Here is a 26,909-nt window from a genome sequence, read left to right on the forward strand (position 1 = left end):
AAAAACTAGTGTAATCTGAAAAGCAATTTAATATGTGGTCATTTTAATCGGTCTATAATGACAAGAACGTATTATTAAATGTATTATGAAGTCTTGCATTTGACAATTAATTTTACAAGATAATAATAATAGGATTTTATTTTGCAAACAGAGAATCTTCCAAAGGCCCCAGGTTACTTTCCACAAGTAGCCTTTTAAAAAGTAAATGGATAACATTGAACTAACCAGCTAGAAATTACAGAATGATCAGGAATAGTTCTAAATATTTTTACTAGTTACATTAACGGATTAGATTATGCTATCCCTACCTTAAACTATACTTTCTGCAGCAGAAACAGGTAATTTGTATTTAGCAGACCCGAATGATGGACGTAAAATAAACTGAGCTTCTGCAAATTACAAAATATGCCAAGAAACCCATAAGATTGCCAGGAGAGTGGTAACAAGAAATATAAAATTGATATTTGTGTTTGCAGCACATAATTCTGCTGGCACGTTTATTTTCTATGAGCGCCGGTCCCAATATATTACAGCCCTACTACCTGTCAAACTGGCCGGCCAGGGATCCATCTTTAAAGGCAGCCACTGATCAATCTTCTGTCCTCCCCCTCCCCCCAGATTTACTACCTGCCAAGAATGGAGAGGAGTCGACCATGCAGTTCTTGCTGGAGGTGGTTGACATTCTTTTGAACTATGTCAAGAAGACGTTTGACAGATCCACCAAAGTGCTGGACTTCCACCACCCTCACCAGCTCCTGGAAGGAATGGAGGGCTTCAACCTGGAGCTGTCAGATCAACCCGAGGCTCTGGAGCAAATCTTGGTGGACTGCAGGGACACCCTGAAGTATGGAGTCAGGACAGGTAGAAAGAGATTTATTGATTGATTTATTTCATTCGGTGCTGGCTGAAAGTACCACGGGTGCTTTTGGTCACTGTGTCATGCGGATTGTCCAGCGTTGCCCACGTGTCAGAATTAGGAGCCGCTCTAGCATTTGCGGATCCTCCTTCCGTGCAGCGCTGGAGGAGCTCCGCAGAGTCCAATAGAGTTAGTACGAGCAGGAAAACGTCATCAGCTCCATTCAGTAAAACGCCAGGCAGCTTTTTTTTTTTTTCTCAAGAGTGAAATATCATTAGGCGAAACGGGAGCCTGAATGCTCTGAGACAGACATATTGCTCCTCTGTAGAAGCCAGGAGATTGCCGCTACGAATGATTTGAAATAAAACACGAACATTTAAGATTGTTATTACCAAGGATTAAATCCCACTAACGGTTGAATTGTCATTTTAGCTGTAAGGTATTTATTACTCTTTTAACTTGATGTCTTTCTGTAGAGGAAGGGGATGTCCAACGATCCTAAATTTGACGAGTGATAACAGTAACAAAAAGCTTGAAGAATGGTTAAATAAACTGGCTCACAGGCTCACAGACAGGCAGGCTTTTTTTTTATTTTTTAATTATTATGGGAGTGCTGTAATTTTTGGTCGCTCGGATGGTGAGCGATAGGATAAGTAGCAGTATTTTTTCCCTAAAAGCATAGGATGGGATAAAAAAGAAAGTCATTTATAAAAGAAGGATCAAAGTCACAAATCTCTGAGCCTTACTGATTAAGATAAATCTTGCTGCAGATTACTCTAGCGCCTGCAAATCTCAACAAACTTCACCTTTAGCAAGTCAGCTTCGAAATTTACTGTCAGTTTGGAGGCAAATCTATTGTTAGTTTCCTAGTTCCTATATAGATTTACTAATTTTCTTGTTTCATGAGAGTGACTTTAACATTTATTATTTTTTTTTTTTTTACTATTAATTGATTTGTCTTAGTTACAGAAATAAGTCCAGTTACCCAGGGGTTCAAAACAAAACAGTGACTCACAAATACATTCTCCTGATGTTTAGATTCATTGATTTGCTTTATTGTATTTCGTTTGAGAAAAATGCAGGCAGATTTTTCCTTGCCACCTGTTTTCTCGGAACTGGGCCGCCCAGCTGAAGGTCCTGTGGTAACACCCAGGGATATCTTTGTGCCATGAAAGAAAAGCATTAAACAATAGAAAGTGTCAGGGCTGTTTTCGTAAGTGCGGCTAGCAGTGTAGGCACGTGTGTGCCGCGGGGGCACACACCTTCGTCAAACCTTCGTCCATTTGCAAAAGATGTTCGGTAAACAAGAGAGGGCAAAGCCATGATGCATGCATGCAAAGTCTTTTCAGCTTTAACTGTTGAAAAAAAAACCCGACCTCCCCACCCTCACCCTTATCGGATCAAGGTCCTTGTCAAAGGGATCGACCCCCCCTTCCTCCCAAGTTATTGTGCCCCTGGACACACAGGCAGATTTAACTATTCCATTAGCGATTTCCAGCCGTAGCTGAAAAATGCTAATAAAAACGAAAGCAATCTGATATAAAACACACAGGCTCCCATAGACCTGAAGGCGGTTTTATTTTAAAAAGTAAGCAGAACGAAAAGGTTTTGTAATAATGACATAATTTACCAGACTGTGTAGAATTAGTAGTACTTCTATCCTGTATGGTATGGAGAAAGAAATAGCTTGTTACAGCTGTACAAATGTGAAAATCCTGGTAGGCATATCATTTAGATAGGCAATGGAGTGTGAGAAATAGCTAACTACTTGCATATATCTAATCCCCTGCAGAGGTTTTGCAAGAACACTGTAGAGTACATAAGCAATTAATTTCTTGTGACTGAAAATAATTAATTAGGCTATAATAATTACCAACTGTCGAGCAGGTTGCACTTAGTTGCTAGCAGTGGTGATAAAAATGTTTCTGTAAATATCACGTGGTAGAAAATGTGTTCTCTCTGTGGTTTGTATTCATCACGGACTAAAACAAAAGACTCCATTAATCATCTGGGAAAAAGAAAAGCGATGACGTGCGGTAATCCTAACATAGTCAACATGCTTATACACTACAGTCCTGAAAAGCCAGTGTTTTACATGTAATGGCATGAAAACTTACCTCGGAAGTTTCTGCTTAAAATAAAGCAAGTCCTCTGAGTGCACTGTTGATATTGGTATTTCTAATATTTGTTGCTAAAATTGAATTCAGCGTTGCCGCTCAGCCCTTGAATTGTCAAGGCCTGGATTATAGCGCCATCTGCTGGGTGAGTAGAGCACACTGCCTTGCTCCTCGTCTCAGTGCACAAGTTACTCCTAAGTAACCCCAGCCCGGTAATGGGCTATGTAGGCCTGCCAATACCATCTGCTTTTTTTTTTTTTTTAACATGGCATTGCCCTTTCTTTCCAAGGTCATGAAATGTTCCATTTATTACTCGAAAAAGAGCATATACTCAGGTGTTAAGATTTCAAAAGAGCCAAAGGAATCTGCTTCATGCTACTGAGGCACTGGCTCCCAAATCCTTACTTTAAGTTTTTACCAGAGTGAAGATCTGTGCTCTTTAGTGGTTAAGGTTCATGCCTGGCACGACCAGTGTTCTGATGGAGCCCAGAACTTTGATCTCAAAGACTTTAGAGCTTTCAGCAAGCCCTACTGAGCATGTGCAGCTATCGTCACCTCCCTGCCTGCCAGGCAGAGCCCCTCAGTCCATGATTATAGCTAATACATGGAGAAACCAACTCCCAGGGGAGGTAGGAGGAAATCCCGAGGACTGGCATCCTGTTGTCCATCAGAAAACAGCTGTTATAAGTAAGGAACCTCGTTTTCTCTGAGGACAGGCAGTCCACACATATGGGTGAATTCAAGCTATAGGCTGCCCAAAAGCAAGAAAAAACAAGGGAATAACTGATAGTGCTAAGGCATCACTTGAGTGATTGGCAGAAGAACCCCCCCCCCCACCCCCCATTTTTTTCTTATTTTTTTGAAGCAGCTGAACCCATTACAGACTCTAGGAGAGACAAGGAGACCTGTAGGACAGAATGACAGAAACCCCTTTACATGGCAATAGTTCCTGACCAAGGCAGGGATGTGATGTAAACTCAGGGTGAGATGCCCATTGCACAGCACAAAAAATAATGCTGTGCAGAAGCTCTGACATGTCACTCAGAGGCGAAGCCCACCCAGAGAAGGGAGAGTAAAAACAACCCCATCTCTGAGTAAAAAAAAAACACAAGGCTCCAAAAGAGCAGACCCTACCTGTTGAATGATTAAAGAAAAGACCTGAACTCCCAGGTCAGATGGAGAAACAAGTGTGCCAAGGCATGAAAGGGCCACCCCTCCAGTGGGAACATTATGCCTAGACCCCAAGCACAGCAGTGAGCTTTGACTGAAGCTTACCCAATCAAAGCAGTCCTAAGACAGGCATATCTTCCCATCCAGCAGGATAAGCCCAGGTGAATGGGAAGCTCGTTGGCCTACCAATCGATGCACGAAAAGCTAAAGGAATCTGGCCAAAAGCAGGGAAAGGATCATGTACCTTTCTTTGAAGCCATACATTAAGACTACTCCTTTTCACTACATGGCTTCTCTCTTGACATTCTGACTAGAGCTCAGAAGAAGCAAAGAATATAATGAGGCAGACCCCAGGGTTGCAGGGACAACGAAACAGCCTCTAGGCTGTAGAAATCAATGTTGGGTGTCACCCCAATTATATTAACCCCTTATTGATCCAGTCAAGGAGTTGCAACTGAACCTGATTGAATCCATAGGTCCAATCTCCTCTCAGTAGACAAATGGCATGTAAACTAAGAAAGTCAAATAACACTCAGTACGAAGCCTAGATTCCAGTCAAGGATGAGAACATACCGAGGAGAAGCCCAGAATCCTCTCCACTGAGAGAAGAAAACAGGAATGCTGCAAGAGCCAGCCCCTGTGGAAAACCAGGACATCATTACTGACCTGGGAACCCTGAGGGTACCAGATCAGGTTGCTCACCCACTTGCCAAAGATAACTTTTTCTTCAACTGAATAACCTTGTGCATACAAGGTGGAATTTAAACAACTCTGAATGGACAAGGACCACTTGTCAGCTAACAAAAACCCCCACTGTCAGGATTGCGCCTGAAAGAGGAGATGACAACTACTAAGCAACTGCAATATAGGTGCAGGACCTCTTTTGTGAGATCCCCCACCCCCTGATACATCTAGCTATGGATAGGATGAGTTACCTGAAGATATACAAGCCATTTGGGATGCAGAGGGGATGGAATTGTCCCCTCAAAGGTAGAGTATCACCTAAACATGACCCTGATTGTCAGGTGTGGTCACAAAGTGAAAATTTGCATGATACATCCAGCAGGTATCACAAGAGACATTCCTCAATGCAGAAGAAATCCTTATCTGCTGCTGGGGAATGGATTACCTTGAGAGGGAATCCAATGCAATACTGCAGAGAATCTGAGCCCGGGACAGCTCCTCCCATGCCACGAGGCATCTCTGCTGTGCAGTAGAGCAAAGTAGTGGTGTGAGTGCTCCTCCTTGATGGTCTCTCGGATCAAACAGGATAAAGAGAGCAGCTGAGAAGTAAAGCCATCACTCAGAGGCAAAACTCACCCAGAGAAGGAAGAGTGAAAACCCCCTTCTCTGAGTAGAAAAAAAGGCACCGAAAGGGAACTTACTTTGGTTGCCTTTCAAAACCACTAGCCATACTGCCCATCATGAAGTGGATGAAGATCGCAACTTTAACTAGGCCATCCTGATCCCAGAACTCCTTACTTCCCGTTCTAGAGTGCAACATTGTTGCCGACCTATGAAGCTCTATTGGTGACACAGCAAGTCACTGGAAACAACAAAATTGGACACTATGGACACCATAGCAACCAGGCGCAGGGACAACTGTGAAAGCAGTCCAGATGATCCCCTCTGCTCATCCCCCTAGCTCCCCCTAGGAACCTGCAAAGAAGAGCTGGAGCAATGAAGCTGCAATGAATGGGATCCAGAGCGTAAGCCTATATGGGAGGGACCTATAAAGGTCTATCCCCTCCTCATGGGGAGGTATCCCAATAATATAACACCAGAATCCACTCCAAAAGAGTGGCCCAGGAGTGCATTCTTCCCTGAAAATCCAAAAACATCCCAGTGCACTGGAGACAGGCGTGCACAAACCCATGATGTTTTCCATCACATGATGATGAACACACACCAGAGGGCACAGGTAATGGTAGTGCCTTTGCGCTTAACCTCAGCACTACAACTGCAGTGCCAAACACCCATGCAGCAGTGCACTACCCTAACATCAATGGCACATATGCAACTGATGTCACAGCATCAGCCCTGGTTGCCCTTTGGCACAGCAGCCCACATTCATGTCATGGCATGCTCCATGCCATGGCATGACTGGCACCAAAGCTGCTAGTACCTGTAGTAGTTCACTGCGAAGGAGCCAACCACTATGAAGTGTGCAGTACTGCCAATCCCATCGGTGCTGCACAGCATCCATGGTGCCCAACACATAATGGCACTGGATGGTGCCCATAGAGCCAACTGTCAATGGCCTCAATGGTGATCATTAGCTTCTGCACTGGTGAATTTGGCCTGGGGAGCCCCAATGTTTAATGGTGTGTACAATGCCCCCAGGCACCTACCACAACATCAATAGTGCTGATATAACCTGTGGTGATGATGCAACACTGATGTGCATGGCAGCCAGCCACTCTACAATGCCGATGGCATTGGTAGTGTCCAGGGGGGCCCATGGCACTTGGAGGCATAGACAATTCCTGTCAGTCTGAACCAAGCCTGCAATGCTTCACTATTTCAATGATGTCCTATGGCATTGGCAGTGCTCACAGTAATGCCCACGCTCATGGCACTTGAAGGCTTCAGTGCTCAGTAGTGCCCAGGTGCTCAGTGTCAACGGTGCCCATGGTGCTAAATGGCACCACAGTACTTGTTGTCATCAGCACCCATAATGTATGACAGCATTGATGGCATCCATGGTTTACTATTATAGTATTGTTTTACTATTATGATGTTTTAAATTTCTTGACTTTATTGTGTGATGTTTTATGAGTAATGCTGGTATTTCTGGTTTTTCATTGTTACACTGCATACAGAGTCTGGCTTGTTGTGGTTTCCAGTTCAGTTTTTGTCTGCACGTTTCTATTTATAATTTATGGTCTTTTTATTCTATATTTGGTGAGGCTGTGTCTGTGTTCTGCATGAGTGAAGTATTCTGCTGGCATGCAGTTTCTGTGCAGGGATCTATAGCAGCCTGGTCTGTTCTATTTTCCTAATAAAAGGATTGATATTTTAGGGCCTAGTAGAGTATTTGCAGTGTTGCCTCTTCATAGGTAGGTTTGTTACTGTTTGAGTGCTGGCAGTTAGTAATATTTTGTTATGGGAGGTTTACTATATCATTGTATTTCAGTTTACTCAAGGCTTTCTGAGGGCCAAACCGACACCCAACACATCTTACAATAGCCTTCATACTATATGGGTCCTTACAAGTAAATTGTCAAAGGCCCGTGCACGCAAATACCGGGGTTTACGTGCGTAAACCCTGGTACGTGCACAAGTGCTAGGCCTCTCCAAAGGGGCTGGCTGGGGGGTGGGGTACGGGCAGAGACGGGCAGGGCAGGAACAGTGCCATTCAACGCTGACCCGGGGAAGCGCGCGCCGGCAGCTGGCCAGCGCACGCGGATTACTTCTGCTCCAGAGGAGCAGTAAGTATTGAAATAAATAATTTGGGGTTAGTTAGGTTAGGTTTAGAGGGCGGGGAGGAGAGGGGAAGAGGGAGGAAGGTTAGGTAGGGGCGTAGGGAATGGGAGAGGCCCAATTGCGTTGCCATGCATATTTACCGAAAATTCCTCCCCATGCACACGTCGGAAACTGTGCGCACATGGAAGGCCATGCGCTACTTTTAAAATTGACCCCTTAGTGTCTACTTTCACAGGATTTTCCGATTGGCACCATAGCAGAGCATGTGCTTGTGTACAACAAAATAGTGCTGGCTACAGGGCCAGCTGGCATCATTTTTATATTCCAATAGATAGGTAGGTTCCTTCGTTTTCAGTTTAAATCGATTTTCACCTATAAGTTCCTGGATCTTTCCAAAAGTAACAACTGGTTTAAACCGACGTTCGCCCTAATTTTAGGCTGCTTAAAGATCAGCGCTAGAGCTGCAGATGTAGTATCTCAAGGCCTCCGGAAACTGCTGGAAGCCAGTGCAGGCCAAACGCCTGCAGTGTTTCAAGTCTCACCCCCCCCACTAGCGAAAGCACTCGCCTTCTAGTGCCGCTGATGTGCTGCTTCCAGTCCTGCCTCCCCCTCCCATCAAGCATCCAAAGTATTTGCTGCTTGGCACCACCAATGCAGCATTAGAAGTGGGCCATGCCCACCAGAAGCACTTCCCAGCAGGCTCCCTGTCCCCACAAAAAAAGAAGTGAATGCTGCTGCAGTGGGGGAAAGAGGGAGATTCTCCTTGTGGATGTGGGGGAGAGAAAGGAACATGCTAGAAAGGAGATGGGGGAAAAAGATAGGGATGCTGCTGAGTGGGATAATCTGCTTAATATTGTTTTATGGTCCTGGCTTCTGTCCACCAAAATAAACTCTGATATTTACCCAGAAAAATAATCTGTCATGTTTTTTCCACTGATTTTCTCTGTTTATGTTCTGGTCATAATAAACCCTGATTCCTGGGAAAATTAAAAAAAAAAAAAATTGAAAATGAAGGTCCCTACAGGTAGGACAGGACCACCCGGGGATCGCAATAGCCGCATTTAGGTGTTTTAAACCAATGGATGAGGTAACATAGGTTCGGAGCGGGAGGGTGTCAGTTTTGAAAGTTAGGATCACCGGAGGTCTTTTTTTGGGTAGGGAAGGGGAACCCAGGATGGAGTGTGACTGCCAGTTTCTACCGTGTGTTGGTGATTGAGGGGGAAAAAAATACAATTTAAGTGCTAAAATAATAGAACGGGTTGGGGGGGGAGGGGCAGCACAGTAATTGTTCGTTCAGAACAGCCAAAATGCTAGCACCGGCCCTGTTAACGTTCATGGTAAGTAACTTAGGCAACAGGATAGCTAAGAAGCAATTTAATTAGCACAAAATGAAGCCTGGCTAACTCACACTTTACTTACTGCACGTTTTGCTTTCTTTAACCTTTCGTTGATACTACCGAAATAAAAGGAAATGTTCACAGACAGCAGCCGGTGGTGCATTTCATGCTGTTGTCGATCATCTTTCCAGGTCATCCTCGCTTTTTCAACCAGCTTGCTAGTGGACTGGACATTATTGGCCTGGCCGGTGAATGGTTGACATCTACTGCTAACACGAACATGTAAGCAGGCCAGTACCTTTTCCCTATTTCTGCTACAGACTGTGATGTTTGCATCAGTTTCACACAAAGAGAAAAGAAGGTTCTGATTTCTGTAGAAAGGGTGTTACCTCCATGGCGGGAGTCCCCGGCCTGCTGAACGGATTCCTTCCGTTTGATCTGCCAGAGCACTGTGGGAAATGCGGGAGACTCGGCGTTGAACTGTTGCGGAGGCACGCTCAACTGCTGGGGGTCTTTCATTAGCACATAACTGCAGGCTGCATGAACACGGTTTTTTAGTGCTCAGTGAAATGAGATGCCAATGTGTCTGTCCCAGCCTTTCCACGCACACTGTTACTGAAGCCCACACTGCTAACGTTTGCCCATAAAGCGGGCATCCCAGCTGATATCATTCAGGTTTCCTCTCATCTTACAGAAGAGGCATCAGAGAGATTCTGTAACAAATGGAAACGCACTGCATTAATACTGAAGTACATAAAGGGCCACATGCACTGAACATTTCCAGTAGACACAAAATGGAGAACCCCCTTCAGCACATCTGCTGCTTTGCTTTTAACGTTAACCTTGGCAGCCATATGCCCCTCTCCTGCTCCCCTAAGAAAAGCAGATCAGCATTAATTAAAACAGGCAGAAAATGTTTCTTAGAAATACAGATAGTGTTAAAAGTACAGGGCTGCAGCATCTTTCTTACAGTTCACGGTAGTTAACCACCTAATAATTTACAATCTGTACCCAAGCTGATCTCGCAAGTCCGGAGGCCTATCGATTCCACATGGTCAAGCCAACACCTGATGCACCAATTGGTGCAGCCATTGCCGCCTTCCCCTGCTATCCACACTGATCCAGTGGGCGGATATCTGAGAATTGCACCTCAGCCATGTCCACTTGCCTGTTGGTCTCACCAGTAGTGACCCACATCTCCTCTTAGTCTGTTGGCCTGGTGGTCTCCAAGGAATACACTCCTGACATATCCTCAGCAGGCAAGCTAGCTAGTGACAGGTGTCACCCCCCACTGCCAGAGACATCTTCCATGACATTGGTCTCGAGTGGGCCATTCCTTTGAGATGAAGCAACCTGGCCAGCTTCCTGGCTACAGCCATTAGTCTTTACTAATATCTAACAGGCTTAGGTATCCTGTCGTCCTGTTGCGACATACCCCTAACCTGGACTAAAAATTCCCCCCCCCCAACTTATTCCAGCTAAAGAACCCCAGAATATCCCTGGGTGGGTAATAAAAGGGCATGTAACCTAGCTCCTATTTCTTTCAAGGCTGTGAATCTGTCAAGCCCCCTACCTCACTATCAATTTGCCCAAAGCTCCCAGAATTCCTGGAAAGGGAAAATTCCCACTAGGTCTCAGGATGCTGGCAGGGTTGCTAACTATCTAAGTTTACTCACAGTCAATAATAAAAATAAACCAAATAAAAAAAAAACGACATTGGTAAAAAATAATGTAATATCATCAAAAATGTAATGAGTGATGAGCAATGGGTTTCTAGTACCTTAGGCTCTGGCTTTATGTGGCTGCACCACTCGGGAGTCAGGACTGCGTTTTGGTGCGTAAAAGGGTGAATCTTGGCATAGCAAGTCCTGCTGTACGCAGATTAGCAATGGTAAAATGTGTGTGAGTGAAAAAGTTAGGTCATCAGTAAAAATTTGTAAGACTTAAAAAAAAAAAAAATTATTTTCATGATTTGGCAACCTGGCTGTCGGGGAGGGAGCACGTTGGAAGCACTCGGGGCAATGATGCCGGGTTAAAATTGCTATTGACCACGACGTCCTGGGGACATCTTCTCTTTTAACACAAATAAAGGTCAGCAAAAAAGTTATAGGTGATACCTTTTTATTGAACTTAATACATTTAGAGCTCTGTTCCCTTCACCAAGTGAATGCAGAATGAGCCTAAATATACAGCTGCATTACAGGTTGCATTACTGTGTCAGTGTTCGCAAAGCTGTAAAGAGTTGTAGAGTAAAAGGTATCACCTATAGCTTGTTTGTTTGCCTTTATTTCTACACATCCAAGCGGACTGACATGGCAACTGCACTACTTTTTAGCACAAAGAAAGTTACACTGTTAGACAGAGAGAAAAAGTGAATGGGAAATGCATTCCAGAATCTATAAAACTCCATTAGTCATCTGTCAGTGAAATGTAATGAAATTTACAATTAGGTGCAAAGAGTTATTTTATATTTTCACAGCAAATACAGTTATTCAGAAAATCCTGCAGGCAATTTTAAATGATGTATTGATTTGTGTACGCTCCAAAAAATAAAAAGAATGCCAGGTGTCAAAATATTTATCAAGCATAAGAGACAGGTTTATTTTATTGGGGGGGGAGGGGCAGGGCTGGAGGCAATTTCCTCCTCCTTCTTCTCGCTTTCAGTTCATTTGGAATTAGTCCTAACTGAGCTGAATTGCCATAGCCCTTCATTCACACCTGCCTGATATTTTTCTCTGTTTTTAAGCCCCTTCCCCGGTGCCTTTCCATCTAGCCCAAGCGATGGTGCCAGTTCTCAGCCAGGGCCCATAACAGGTCTCTTGCTAGAAGTTGGTGCATGGGTTTGCTGAATCTGGCTAGGAGGAAACACCTCATCACTGTGGGTATGAGAGAGGTTTCTGTTTCAGAGAACGTCATTCACTTGGTGTTGTTGCTCTGTTTGGTACCTCAGAAGTGAAGAGGAAAAGCAACTACAGTGTAGCCAGGCCAGATTTGCACTTTTCAAATATTCTGCAGCATTTTATAATCTGTTTTCTATTTTCTCTAAGTTTTTTGAGGGGTTTCTTTTTGCAGTAGAGCATTAACAAAAGCAGCTACTTGTTAAAAGAAATGCCATAAAACAAGAATCTCATGTACATTTTCATGTTTAACAGTTATATTAGGAAATATCAACGCAATCCAGTTTATTCTAGAACCGTGATCTCTACTCTGTGTTGCGGAGGTGGACCCTTGGCCCAAGGTGGAGCTGGCACTACCCGTGGGGAAACCCCCATGGGTCCCCACTGACGAGAGGCGGAGCTGAACGGGAAGCGGAGGCCGACTGGAGCTTTGCCAATACCAGCCCTCGTTCCACTCAGGTTGAGCCCTTGGGTACCGGGGCTGGCTGGTCTTAGGCGGGCCTCCTCGTGGTAGATCCCGAATAGAGTGTCCAAGGCAAGGTGCCAGGAACCAGCGGAGATGCAGGGTCCAATGGAGCTCGGCTGAAGACAAGGCCTGATTCCAGAAGCCTGGACAGACAAGAGCAGGCTAGCAATCAGGAACACGTTAAGTCCGAGCTTGCAAGTAGGCAAGAGCCTAAGAAAGGCCAAGTCCAAGTAGTCAACTGGAGGCAAGGTCAGGTTCAAGCTGGAGTCAGGGCAGACGGCTGGAGACAAGGTCAGGTTCAAGCTGAAGTCAGGACAGGAGGCTGGAGATAAGGTCAGGTTCAAGCAAGGGTCAAGCCAAGGAATCCATTCAGAGTGTGGTCAGGAACAAGCGAGGGTCAAAGCCAAGGAATCCATCCAGTCGGTAGTCAGAAATCAGGAAGCTGGAGCTGGAACGCAAGGACTGGAACAGGAACACGAAGACTAGAACTAGGTCGGGTACAGGAACAGGAATAGGAACGAGCAGCAACTAAGCACACAACAGGAAGCGTGGAGACCTGTTGCCAAGGCAAAGACCAAATGGCGGGGCCTGCCTTAAATAGTAAGGCCTGGAGACGTCATCATCCAGGACGGCAGGAAAGTTTCCTGCTGCGGCCCCTTTAAAGTCAGTGAAGGTGTGTGTGTGTGCCTAAGGCGGACAGACTGGAACTAAGTGATGGCGATGTCTCCCCTCGATGCACGTGAGGAGACCCGACTGGGACCGGAGGAGGCCGCGGAGCTGCTGGAGGAGCCTGGGAGTGCAGCAGGAGTGCGAGCTCGTATGTGACTGCCTACCGCTGCCAAAGAGGAAGGGCCAGGTCTGGAACCCGGGTGTCAGGGGTGAGTAGAGCCGGTCGCTGGCCTGCCTTGGCCGGAAATGCAACACTCTGTGGCATTTTGTAATATAGTCAGAATTCTTTCATTGCTATATAGCTCTAGAAAAGAAAAGCACAGACGGAAAACCTCTGTCACAGAGAGGCTGTGCATCCCTTGTGCATTTTTACATTGGAACACAGTCCTTATCAAAACACAGAATGTGACAGGAGATAAGGCCCATCTAGTCTGCCTAGCTTCACTCCTGGTGTTATGTCTTAGACTACCATTGATTTCCAGCTTTCCCTTCTCTTCTTTACAACCAGGAATCCTCTGTGCTTATTGTATGTTCTCTTGAATTCCATCAAGATAACAATTTAGTGTAAAATTGAAAAAGAACACGTACACGTACAATTATGAAACTATGATTATGATTATCATGCTTCAGGACATTTTTGCTTTTAAATGGCACAGTTCAAAGATAAGTATAACTGAAGAACTGTGAAGCCCTTCTCACTTTTAGCAACTCACTACCGACTTTCTTTTGCAACATTTAGGGCCTGAGTTACTAAGGGTAAACAGGCCCTGTCTAGAAACAGTCACTGCAGCTAGCTCAGAAATGGCTCTAGCCTAGCAGTTCTGGAGCATTTGTCAAAATTACGCATGCTTCTTTGAGGCACTTTACTCTCTCTCATATGTAATCAGCATTTCAATACATAGCATGAAAGATGTGTCCAGAGCCGGTGCTTCCAGTAGGCAAACTAAGCAGTCACCTAAAGCACCAAAATTTTGGGGGTGGCAAAATTCTGCCAGTACGCCGACCTAGAAGGGAGCTGTGCCAGAGCCAATACCACCAAAGAAAGGAGCTTTGTGATGGAGCCACTTCCATCAGTAGGGGGGGAGTGCTGTGCTGGAGCTGCCACTTGTAGGTAAATTGCATGATCAAAGGTTATCCTAGAGCAGCGTTTTTCAACCAGTGTGTCACGACATACCATTGTGTCGCCAAGCACCGGCAGGTGTGTTGCAGCTCCCGGTGTCCCACTGCCCCACTTGTGCTTCCCTTCTCTCCGGGGTGGGGCCGAAGAATGGAGCGATGCTGCGCACCACTGCCGGAGGCCAGACTGTGGCACCGAAGAATGGAGCGATGCTGCGCACCACTGCCGGAGGCCAGACCTGCAGCACCGAAGAATGGAGAGATGCTGCACGCCACTGCCGGCTGAAGAGTGGAGAGACCTGTGTGCCGCCGCCGGAGGCCAGGCCGGCGGGGCCGAAGAATGGAGAGATGCTGCACGCTGCCTCCGGCGGCTGAAGAGTGGAGAGACCTGTGCACCGCTGCCGGAGGCCAGGCCAGCAGGACCGAAGAGCGTAGAGACCCTGTGTACCGCCGGAGGCCAGGGTGGTGGTGGCTGGAGAGATGTTGCACGCTGCCGGAGGTCAGGCCAGTGGCAGCTGATAAGCAGAGGCCAGGCTTATTGGGCCAAACAATGAGAAGAGGCTCCATGTGAGCTTGTGTGTGTGTGTGTGTGTGTGTGGTAGAATGGGTACCTGGATACGTGAGTGGCAGCTTTGTGTGTGTGTGTACATGGTAGAATGGGTGCCTGGGTGCGGGAGTGGCAGCTTTGTATGTGTGTGGTAGAATGGGTACCTGGGTGCATGAGTGAGAGCTTGTGTATGTGTGTGTGTGTGTGGTACAATGGATGCATGAGTGGCAGCTTTGTGTGTGTGTGTGTGTGTGTGGTAGAATGGGTGCCTGGGTGCCTGAGTGGCAGCTTTGTGTGTGTGGTAGATTGGGTGCCTGGGTGCGTGAGTGCAGCTTTGTGGGTTGTGGTAGAACGGGAGCAAGAGCATTTGTGTGTGATTGAGAGCTTGTATGTAAGTGACAGAGCATGTGTGTGATTGAGAGAGAGACTGGTCAGAGGTGATGTGTTTCTGTAAGAGAGAGACAGACTGGTCAGGGAGGTGACTGGTGTGTGTGTGTGTGTGTGTGTGAGAGAGAGAGACAGAGACTGGTCAGGGAGGTGACTGGTGTGTGTGTGTGTGTGTGTGTGAGAGAGAGAGAGTGAGAGAGAGACAGAAACTGGTCCGGGAGGTGACTGGTGTGTGAGAGAGAGAGAGACAGAGACTGGTCAGGGAGGTGACTGGTGTGTGTGTGTGAGAGAGACAGAGACTGGTCAGGGAGGTGACTGGTGTATGTGTGAGGAAGATATACTAGTTAGAGAGGTTACTGGTCTGTGGGAGACAGAGACTGTGTGTGAATGACTGGTTGTAGGCTCTAAGGAAGAGGACTGTGAGGACAGAGCTTCAGCAGCCACTGCTGCTTCTGGTGAGTGCTATTGGCTTGCAAGGGAAAGGAGTAGGAGAGTTGATGGAGAGGAAAGTAAAGGTGGCTTTTTAAGTTTATTTTTCTTGATTGGCTGCCATTTTAATTATTGGGTGTTATGCGACGTGTCTGCTGTTTTGAAATATTTTATTGATATTTGGACAATTTTTAATAATTTTTACGAGTTTTTAATTGTTGGATGTTATTCTGTTCATCAGCTGTTTGTAACATTTATTAGTATAGTTTTACAATTATTTCTAAGTGGGTATCTATCTATAGCAGCTTGGCTTGCTCTGTTTTCCTAATAGGAGGTGTATTAGTGTTTAGGGCCTGGTTAAATATTTGTAGTGGTAAATTACTGTCTTTACATAAGGAGGGGTATTGTGCCTGCCAGTAAAGAGAACCAGAATATCTTTTTTTGTATGGTGAGTTAAGAACATAAGAAATTGCCATGCTGGGTCAGACCAAGGGTCCATCAAGCCCAGCATCCTGTTTCCAACAGAGGCCAAACCAGGCCACAAGAACCTGGCAATTACCCAAACATTAAGAAGATCCCATGCTACTGATGCAATTAATAGCAGTGGCTATTCCCTAAGTAAACTTGATTAATAGCCGTTAATGGACTTCTCCTCCAAGAACTTATCCAAACCTTTTTTGAACCCAGCTACACTAACTGCACTAACCACATCCTCTGGCAACAAATTCCAGAGCTTTATTGTGCATTGAGTGAAAAAGAATTTTCTCCGATAGTCTTAAATGTGCTACTTGCTAACTTCATGGAATGCCCCCTAGTCCTTCTATTATTCGAAAGTGTAAACAACCGAGTCACATCTACTCATTCAAGACCTCTCATGATCTTAAAGACCTCTATCAATTTACTTCCTGATGCATGAGTTGTACAGGTAATGCCCTAGTTCTGCTTTGCACCCATTTTTGGGGGTCGAGGGGGTTCCTGAGGATGCAGAATGTATATTTATATTTTGCCCTGTGACGGTCATATGTTCAGTGTGTCACGTATGTGAGAACCATCTGTCAGATGTGTCCCAGCCGAAAAAAGGTTGAGAACCACTGTCCTAGAGCATCAAATATCTTGCACGAGCCCTGTATGTGTCTGCAGAGTTTCATGCTGGGGTTTGAAATATGTTATACTTGTTATCAGATCCTTCTAATTGCTTAGTACAGTGATTTATAACTATTATGAATATGGCAGCATTAACAGTACTCCTTCCACATTCATACCAGGAATCATGTAAATGCTACATTGATAGAAGGAATCTAGACATTTTACAGAAAATGTACTTCATGCATTTCATTATTGTATTGCATAGAGCCTGATTCCCCAAGGGATTTCTGCATCAATACATCATAGTACATTGAATAGCACTATCAAAATGTTAATAGTAGTAGTAGTAGTAGATGAAAACCCTATCGGATCAAGAACATATCAAACAGTAAAACTTCATTGGTATTCACATATTCATTAGGTAGAAATAACAGCATCAAACAAGTTTTAGTTAATACCTTTTTATTGAACTAACTCAATACATTTGTGACTAGCTTTCAAGAGCTGATGAAGGGAGCGAGATCTCAAAAGCTAGTCACAGATGAATTAAGTTCATCCAATAAAAAGATATCACCTTCAGCCTACTTGTTGACCATTATTTCCATGTATTTAAGTGGACTAATACGGCAACCACAATACTTTATGTGACATATTCATTAAAAAGTACAATAAAATAGTGCAAAACTAGTAACACAATGAGATTTTTGCTGTAAAGGTCTGTCCGTCACAGGCGTCGTGCTGGTCAGATTCTCTGCAGCATTTAGCTACATAGAAATAGAGAACATGACAGCAGATAAGGACTGTAAGACTCTTCTAATTTGACCAATTTACTTCCTGGTGCATTCAATTGTTAAAATCAATAATTTCCATAGAAATAGCCCCACAAGGAATGAATGTATGGATGAAAAATTCAGTGAAATGAATCTTGGGAAGAAATCCCTCTCCAGCTTTTGGTCTTTTGATAGCATCAGAAGCCAAGTCAGCATCTTTGAAGTAAATTTCCTTTCCGTAGCACTCAGTGTCTGAAGTGAGATTGGAAAGGAAGGACTGAATAAATCAGAGACCAGATGTAGGGTAACCAGACTGCTCCAGGTCATCAGGTACTGATGAGCTAGGCTGAGCCAGAGCTGATTCTCAACTTCTGTTTCCTTTCATTCTGGAATTTGTAGTCCTGAGCTACCCTCCCCCAGAAAAGCAGGACTAATCATCCCTGAATACAATAAGATGGAAGTTAAATCAGCAACACAGTCTTAGTCTCTCTCTGCTAACCTGAAACTACTTAGCAATTTTATCCAGTTAAAGAGATAAGGTCAAGTTTTAGAGGTGAAGAGACATGCACAAACAGACAATTGCATAAGAAGATGTGTTTCATTAAAACACATAAAACACAGTTTATGTGCTTAAATGAACTTTTGAAAATTGCCCCGGGGGAGAGGGGGTGTTGTGCATATAAAGATATGCGCTGAAGCGATTCCGCATGTACTTTTACATGCATACAAGAAAGAGGTGTTCTGGGGGTCTGAGTTGGTGCAGGAACACTATTTACACACATACTTTTGATTTTTGAAAGTATGCATGTAAATCTAAACATGCATATTTATATTTGCTAATGAGCAGATGTAGGGAGAGCTAGTAAACTCTGAAAACCAAGAGCTAATAAGAGAAAAATCTTTAATATTTATTATAAAATATCTTATAATAAGGAACAGTGCAACTTAGCAGAGTAAATCCCAGCTCAGGGTTTCTGAGCCATTACAATCAGTTAAATATGTCACTGCCTCTAAACTAACTTACCAATAGGTTAGTTTCTTTGTTTGCGTAACAGTTTCCAATTGGTTAAAATTCTTATTTTATCGCACATATGCTAATAAGGCTGCATTCTTGTAAGTCATATGATTTCTAGTAAGTTGAACCCATAAGGCAGAAGCAAAGTTCAATGCTGATCTCTAACATACTGGTTAACCTTTAGCATACTTTAACATTTCAACAGCCTTGGCTATTTCTATAAGTCTGATTAATGCAATTTCACTGTGCTGTAATTATTTTTCTATTTCTTCACCACCACCAACTAGTCTAATCCACAGAGAACCCCCTCAAAATACCCTTACATTCCCACGATGGCCATGTTTAGTATGACAATATTGTGTTCTAAGCTCCAATACCCCTGTTTAGGTTGGTTCTATGGATGCCCAACCCATGGAGCAATGGGTTAAGCTAGAACGCTTACCCATCATAGGGGTGGAGGCTCTGGGCTATTCTTAAGTTAGTTGAGGTTGATCTGTAACATCTGGAATTCTATTTCCTTGGTGGGGGTAAAATATAAAAACAGGCTGACAGTCTCTTATTTGAGTGGAGATCAGAAAGTTCATTAGCAATAGTAAATAGGGTTAATACTATTGTAAAAGCTAGTGGCGGATTTATAGAAGGTATTTATCAAACCTTAATAGCCAGCCTTAATAACCAAGATATAAGACCATACAAAAGTTAATGTAACTGCAATAATAACAATCATGCATATCAGTTTGTTTCTTAAACCTCCAAACCAGTTTATACATCAAAACCTAGGAAGTCCCAATTCTATTTTTATTGGATAAGCTGCAGCTTGTAGAAATATTTGAAAAATGAACATAATGACTTTGATTCAAATGACATAAAACAGTTAGAATAGTTCCAAGCCTTAGGCCACAGAATATAAAGTGATAGTCTTAATAAGAGAGGTGTCTTAATCTTCTTGGTCATCGTACACATATTTCAACACTTGACACAGGAAATTGCAATAGGAAATATTAACATTGAGAATCATTTGTAGTTCTAAATTCAAAGTGTTCTCTCCTAGGGAGAAAGGGGCAGGAATGGCAAATGGTATTTTGTTCACACTGCATGTGTAACTAGCAATCAGTAAGGTTCAAAAAAGTGGCTCAGTGTGTAGTTACATTAATGTGTTTGTAGGAAATGGATAGGCTTTCAGTACTAATCAACATCAAGAAGAATGGGGCTGTAAACCACTATTAAAGGCAATAGGCTAAGAGGGGGATTATTATGCCCAAACACAAATCTGGGGGGCCCACTCCTCACCACAAGTTTTCTTCTACTTCTTGGCCTTGTCTGCTGTCATCTACTTCACTTCCTGGTCCAAATACATTTACTTCTTTGCCTAGCATAGAGTTTCAAACTTAATATGTGAAGAATGGATCAAGGCTTTCTTTCTCTTTACTTTCACAGCTGTCGGTGTGAAGAGCAGAACTTGGTAGGGTCCCTCTCAGCATAGTTTTAAGGTGTTCACTCAAGGGAGGTTTTGGATTTAAACAACATTACCAGGCTGTATTCCACATGCCAGAGTTGGTCGAGATTTCAACATTGACCTGTTTAGATGCCTTAGAAATAACTTCAGTTAATATTTTGCAATGTGAAATCGTTGAGTTTGTTAAAATAGAGACAAGTCACATTCAATCAAATAATTCTAACTATTGGAGGAGGTGAACTACAACAGGTACATTTTCTGGCTGAATTCAACTGCGGAATCCTTACTTTGAAGAGTGATATTTTTTTTAATAGTTTCTTATTCTTTTATTTTTTTTTAAATGGATTTTTTCCGTTGCTTTTCTGTTTCATAGGCATTTTTTTCTTCTAAGCTTTAGAAAGAAATAGTAGAAGGGAAGGAATTACCTTGCTCTAGTGTCTTTTTTTTCTGCCTTTGGATTTAGTATTTCAACTTTTTCTTTGAAGCCTGAGAGTTGAAAAGAGCTCTGTGTTAATTGGATCAGATCTGAGCTCTGCATATAGGTCACCACAGCTAAGAAACAATCTACCCTTATTGACGGTGGTGAACTACAACAAGTACATTTTCTAGCTGATTCAACTGCAGAGATCTTACTTTGAAGGGGAATATTTTTTATTAATAGCTTTTTGTTCTTTTATTTTTTGAAAAAAGGTATTTTTTGCATTGCTTTTTTTGTTTCATAGCCATTTTTCTACTAACCTTTAAAAAGAAAGAGTAGAAGGGAAGAGACTCCCTCTCAGACACCCCAACCGCCATCCACCCCTACCTTCGATTCTAATTTTATAGAATAACCTGACATTGGTTGGCAGAGTATCACAAGAAAGTAATTTACATACATTTAATTATTGTGGTATAAAACACTTAAGTAAAGTTCAGGAGAAGCTTAGGAGTGAGCGCCAAAGTGGTGGCATGGATTACAAACTGGTTGATTGATAGGAGACAGCATGTCTCCTATCAGTCAACCACCTGAAGAGAAAACAATGTTAAGCGGAGTGCCACAGGGATCAGATTTGAGACTGGTTCTGTTCAACATCTTTGTGAGTGATATTGCGGATGGGATAGAAGTTTGTTTGCGGATGATACTAAGATCTGCAACAGAGCAGACACGCCTGAAGAAGTAGAGAGAATGAAAAGTGATTTAAGAAATCTTGACGAGTGGTTGAAGATTTGGCAGCTAGGATTCAATGCCAAGAAATGTAGAGTCATGCATCTGCGGTGTGGTAATTCAGAAGAGCTGTATATTATCAGGAGTGAAATACTGATATGCACGGACTAAGAAAGAGACCTTGGGGTAATAGTATCTGGCGATCTGAAGATGGAAAAGCAATGTGACAAGGCAATAGCTAAAGCCAGTGGAATGTTGGGCTGCATAGAGAGAGGAATAACCAGCAAGAAAAAGAAGGTGATAATGTCTTGTACAGGCCCTTAGTGAGACCTCACTTGGAATACTGTGCTCAGTTATGGAGATCGTAACTCAGAAAGGATAAAGACAGGATGGAGGCGGTCTAGAGAAGGGCGACCAAAATGGTGTGGTGTCTATATCAGAAGACTTATGAGGAGAGGCTGAAGAATCTAAATATGTATAACCTGGAAGAGAGGAGGTGCAGGGGAGATATGATGCAGACCTTTAGATACCTGAAAGGTTTTAATGATGCACAAACTCTGAACCTTTTCCATTGGAAATGAAACAGTAGAACTAAGGGTCATGAAATGAAATTCTAGTAGGGAGGACTCAGAACCAACATCAGGAAACATTTCTTCACAGAGAAGGTGGTGGATGCCTGGAATGCCCTTCTGGAGGATGTGATGAAGAAGGAAACAGTTAATGAATTTAAAGGGGCATGGGATAATCACTGTGGATCCCTAAAGGCTAGAGGATGGAAATGAAGAAGAGGGTGCATGGGTGTAATCTGCACAGAGCATCAGTTTCTACCCTTAACAGAAGGTATAGGGATTACTACTCTTAATCAATAGCCTTCATGCTTTTGACGCAACTCAACATCGCTCTCCACTTTGACAGTGGGGGTGGGGGGTGGGGGATGAAGGGGAACTTGATACAGACAACAACCAACATGGGCCCTGTCTTTTATAGTCTGGGGTACTGACATGCAGACATAAGGGGAAAAGCACAGGACAGCTTCTACGGCCAAGACCCAAAGCAAAGAACGTCAAGAAGCATTGTCTGAATTATCAAGAAGGCTCCTCACCTAGTAAAAATGTTGCTAGCAGTAATTTATGGCTTTGACAGTTGCCTGGTTTTGATTGCAAATATTGCTACTTTAATCATAAGGCTTGGGGATAACTGCATGGAGTGGTAGTTACTATGCTTGAGAGAAACATGGGGGCATCCTATACGGAGCATCAAATACCTCCATAAGAAGCTTGCTGAACAGACTGGATGGGCCATCTGGTCCTTTTCTGCCATCATGACTATGCTACTATGTTAGGAGGAGCTTAATTAGTAATATCATAGTAGATACTTCAAGTAAATCATTTTCAGGATATAAGAGAAAAGTACTGCTTGGTACTAGAAAGAGGAGTGACTGCAAATGAATTCACTCATTTTGTGTTTTCTGTATAAAGAACAAGTTAAGTCATTTCTTGAGAAATGATTGGTAGCATTGTATTAAATCTTGTGCTAATAATATTTCCTAGTTGTTTTGGTGTACTTTTATACATTTAGTAACAGAAGTCTACAAAGGAGATAACCTAAACACATACCTCATAGATTTATAAATATATTTGCAGTCTGAAAGAATAAGATAAAATACTTAATATTTCCTGGTATCAAATGAGCATTTGAACAGAACTGCAAGCAAGGACTCTGAATGTAGAGATGTAAGTTAGATTCCACAGGCTAGCTAATTTTATTTCCACAACTGTTGAGGAAAAGATAGGGACTTTGGCAGGTCTTTCTCATTTCTTTCAACAGCTACCAGAAGCTGCCAGCAACTGAAGGTTTGCAGGAAATATTGTATCATCAGAGCTGTAGCTGCTATCACCAGTTCTACTGCTGTCCAGACAGATGTCCTGATCCACAGTCAGGAACCAATTCAATGTAAAAAATGTCTGCAAATCAACTCCATGAGGAAAGAGGTGGCAGAACTCAAAGAGGAGGTTGTGAGACTGAGATGCATGCAGAAGAATGAGAACTACTTCACTGAAATGCTTATTAAGGTTTCTAAAATGGAGAACTCAAGCAGAGTGGAAGGTGAAACTGGTCCATGTGATGACAGCTGGACCTAGATTACTATGGCTACTAGATTCTACACCAGAATCCAATTTCTCTTGAACTGAAAAACTGGAATGCAGCCCTGGAAGTGGAGGAGGAGATATCATCCCATAATGATGAGGAATCAAGACATGCAAACCTCAAAGCTGAAGGTACAGCAACCACTGCACCTAGGAGATGGAGGGTAGTGGTTGTTGGCAACTTGCTTCTGAGGGGTGTGGAGGCATCCATCTGCCAACCAGACATGTTGTCCTGGGATTCTGCTGTCTGCTGGGTTCCCAAATCCAAGTCATTACAGAGAAATTGCTGAAAATTTTCAAGCCTACTGACCACTATACAATGCTGCTCATCCATGTTGACACAAATGATACTGCTAGGTACCATACAGACCATATCAAAAGTGACTTTATAGCTCTGGGAAGAGAGGATAAAACTGATAGGTGAACAGATGGTATTCTCCTCAATCCTCCCAGTGAAGGATAAAAGTCCCAGGCAGGGAAGCTTATATTCTGGAGAAATAATGAATGGCTGTGTAGATGGTGTCAAAGTGAGGGTTTTGGTTTCCTGGGTCATGGGATAATATTTCAATGATTGCTGAGCAGAAATTGGATCCACTTGTCGAAGAAGGGACACAGCATCTTTCAACACGGAATGGCAAACCTACTGAGCAGGGCTTTAAACTAGAATCATAGGGGCGGATTTTCAGAGCCCTGCTCGCCTAAATCCGCCCAAAACTGGGCGGATTTAGGCGAGCAGGGCCCTGCGCGCTGGTGAGCCTATTTTACATAGGCTCACCGGCGCGCACAGAGCCCCGGGACTCGCGTAAGTCCCGGGGTTCTCCGAGGGGGGCGTGTCAGGGGCGGGCCCGGTCATCGCGGCGTTTAGGGGGCATGTCGGCAGCGTTTTGGGGGCGGGTACGGGGGCGTGGCTAAGGCCCGGGGCGGTCCGGGGGCGTGGCCGCGCCCTCCGTACCCGCCCCCAGGTCGCGTCCCGGCGCGCAAGAGGCCCGCTGGCGCGCGGGGATTTACGCCTCCCTCTGGGAGGCGTAAATCCCCCGACAAAGGTAAGGGGGGGGTAGACAGGGCCGGGTGGGTGGGTTAGGTAGGGGATTTTAGCGGATACGCGCGGCTCCGCGCGTATCTACTAAAATCCAGCGTACTTTTGTTTGCGCCTGGAGCGCCAACAAAAGTACGCCTATGCGCGCTATTTGAAAATCTACCCCATTGGGTATGGGTAAACAAAAACTTAAGAAAATAAAACATTAAATACTCGTATAGAAATGGGACATTTGAGGAAAAAGAACTGTATTTGGAAAGCTATGAACACTAAAAGATGAATTTTAAAAGTCCAGGATGCACCAAAAACAGGAGATGTAAGCACAAGTTGGGCTCACATGCACCCACCGAATTTTAAAACCTGCACAGATGCATATGTATCTCTCGCTGCACACACATCTCATTGATTTAAAAAAGTGGTATCATCTGGACATGGTCTGGGTGGGGTGTGGGCATTTCAGGGTGTGGCCAAGAGATGTGCATGTACATACATGCCCTGCACACACCTAGGTTCACTGACGTGTAACTTTACTTCTACTTTGGAGGAGTTGTAACTTAAAAAATAAAGGGAGTAGATTTTATAAATCTACGCGCGCGCGTACTTTTGTTCATGCACCAGGCGCAAACAAAAGTACGCGGGATTTTATAAGATATGAGTGTAGCCGCGTGTATCTTATAAAATCCGAGGTCAGCGCACGCAAGGGGGTGCACATTTGTGAACCTTGCGCGCGCCGAGCCCTGCACGCGCTGCCCGTTCCCTCTGAAATCGGAGCAGCCTCGGAGGGAACGGGCAGCGCGCGCAGGGCTCGGCACGCGCAAGGTTCACAAATGTGCACCCCCTTGCGTGCGCTGACCCCGGATTTTATAAGATACACGCGGCTACACTCATATCTTATAAAATCCCGCGTACTTTTGTTTGCGCCTGGTGCACGAACAAAAGTACGCACGGGCATAGATTTATAAAATCTACTCCCTTTATTTTTTAAGTTACAACTCCTCCAAAGTAGAAGAAAAGTTAAACGGCAGTGAACCTAGGTGTGTGCCAGGGCATGGCCACGCCCCCGAAACGCCTCCGGGCCGGAACCACGCCCCCCAACACGCCCCCTGGAACGCCCCGAATGTCACATCGGCCCCGACACGCCCCCGACATGCCCCCCTAGCGAAGCCCCGGGACTTACGTGTGTCCCGGGGCTTGCGCGCGCGCAGGGGGGGGTTTAAAAGGGTTACGCACATAACTTATGCGCGTAACCCTTTTAAAATTTACCTCAAAATAAATTAGCTATTTCTGCTAGATTTAAAGGGTCTAGGATAAATGGGGAGAGTGCAGGCTATCAAACAAGGGTGGGTTTGGAGGATGCAGCTCATAACCGGGCGAACCGGTGGATGAACTAGTGAACATGTGGATAAAGGTGAACCGGTAGATGTAGTGTATTTGGATTTTCAGAAGGCGTTTGACAAAGTCCCTCATGAGAGGCTTCTACGAAAACTAAAAAGTCATGGGATAGGAGGCGATGTCCTTTCGTGGATTACAAACTGGTTAAAAGACAGGAAACAGAGAGTAGGATTAAATGGTCAATATTCTCAGTGGAAAAGGGTAAACAGTGGAGTACCTCAGGGATCTGTATTGGGACCGGTGCTTTTCAATATATATATAAATGATCTGGAAAGGAATACGACGAGTGAGGTTATCAAATTTGCGGATGATACAAAATTATTCAGAGTAGTTAAATCACAGGCAGACTGTGATACATTACAGGAGGACCTTGCAAGACTGGAAGATTGGGCATCCAAATGGCAGATGAAATTTAATGTGGACAAGTGCAAGGTGTTGCACATAGGGAAAAATAACCCTTGCTGTGGTTACACGATGTTAGGTTCCATATTAGGAGCTACCACCCAGGAAAAAGATCTAGGCATCATAGTGGATAATACTTTAAAATTGTCGGCTCAGTGTGCTGCAGCAGTCAAAAAAGCAAATAGAATGTTAGGAATTATTAGGAAGGGAATGGTTAATAGAACGGAAAATGTCATAATGCCTCTGTATCACTCCATGGTGAGACCGCACCTTGAATACTGTGTACAATTCTGGTCGCCGCATCTCAAAAAAGATATAGTTGCGATGGAGAAGGTACAGAGAAGGGCAACCAAAATGATAAAGGGGATGGAACAGCTCCCCTATGAGGAAAGGCTGAAGAGGTTAGGGCTGTTCAGCTTGGAGATGAGACGGCTGAGGGGGGATATGATAGAGGTCTTTAAGATCATGAGAGGTCTTGAACGAGTAGATGTGACTCGGTTATTTACACTTTCGAATAATAGAAGGACTAGGGGGTATTCCATGAAGTTAGCAAGTAACACATTTAAGACTAATCGGAGAAAATTCTTTTTCACTCAACGCACAATAAAGCTCTGGAATTTGTTGCCAGAGAAGGTAGTTAGTGCAGTTAGTGTAGCTGGGTTCAAAAAAGGTTTGGATAAGTTCTTGGAGGAGAAGTCCATTAATGGCTATTAATCAATTATACTTAGGGAATAGCCACTGCTATTAATTGCATCAGTAGCATGGGTTCTTCTTAATGTTTGGGTAATTGCCAGGTTCTTGTGGCCTGGTTTTTGGCCTCTGTTGGAAACAGGATGCTGGGCTTGATGGACCCTTGGTCTGTCCCAGCATGGCAATTTCTTATGTTCTTATGAAATGGCTTGGGTGCGCGCCTGTTATAAAATACTCTGACTTATGCGGCAGAATTGAGATTTGTGTGCCACTTAAAATTGGGTGCACATGTGCACACAGCCAGGCTATTTTATAATGTGCATGCAAGTTATTAAATGGCTGTGTACATAAGCG

General features: G+C 44.0%; 1 protein-coding gene across 1 annotated transcript in view; it reads left to right on the forward strand.

Moving 5' to 3' along the window:
* Positions 1 to 26,909, forward strand: part of GAD1 (glutamate decarboxylase 1) — a 118,807-nt gene that overhangs the window by 13,716 nt on the left and 78,182 nt on the right. The window contains exons 4-5 of the mRNA XM_029605744.1: positions 619 to 861; positions 9,098 to 9,188. Of these exons, the coding sequence (XP_029461604.1) occupies positions 619 to 861; positions 9,098 to 9,188 (334 nt within the window). The remainder of the gene's footprint in view (positions 1 to 618; positions 862 to 9,097; positions 9,189 to 26,909) is intronic.

The sequence above is a fragment of the Rhinatrema bivittatum genome, chromosome 6 (genome assembly GCF_901001135.1).
Source record: "Rhinatrema bivittatum chromosome 6, aRhiBiv1.1, whole genome shotgun sequence".
Lineage (NCBI taxonomy): Eukaryota > Metazoa > Chordata > Amphibia > Gymnophiona > Rhinatrematidae > Rhinatrema > Rhinatrema bivittatum.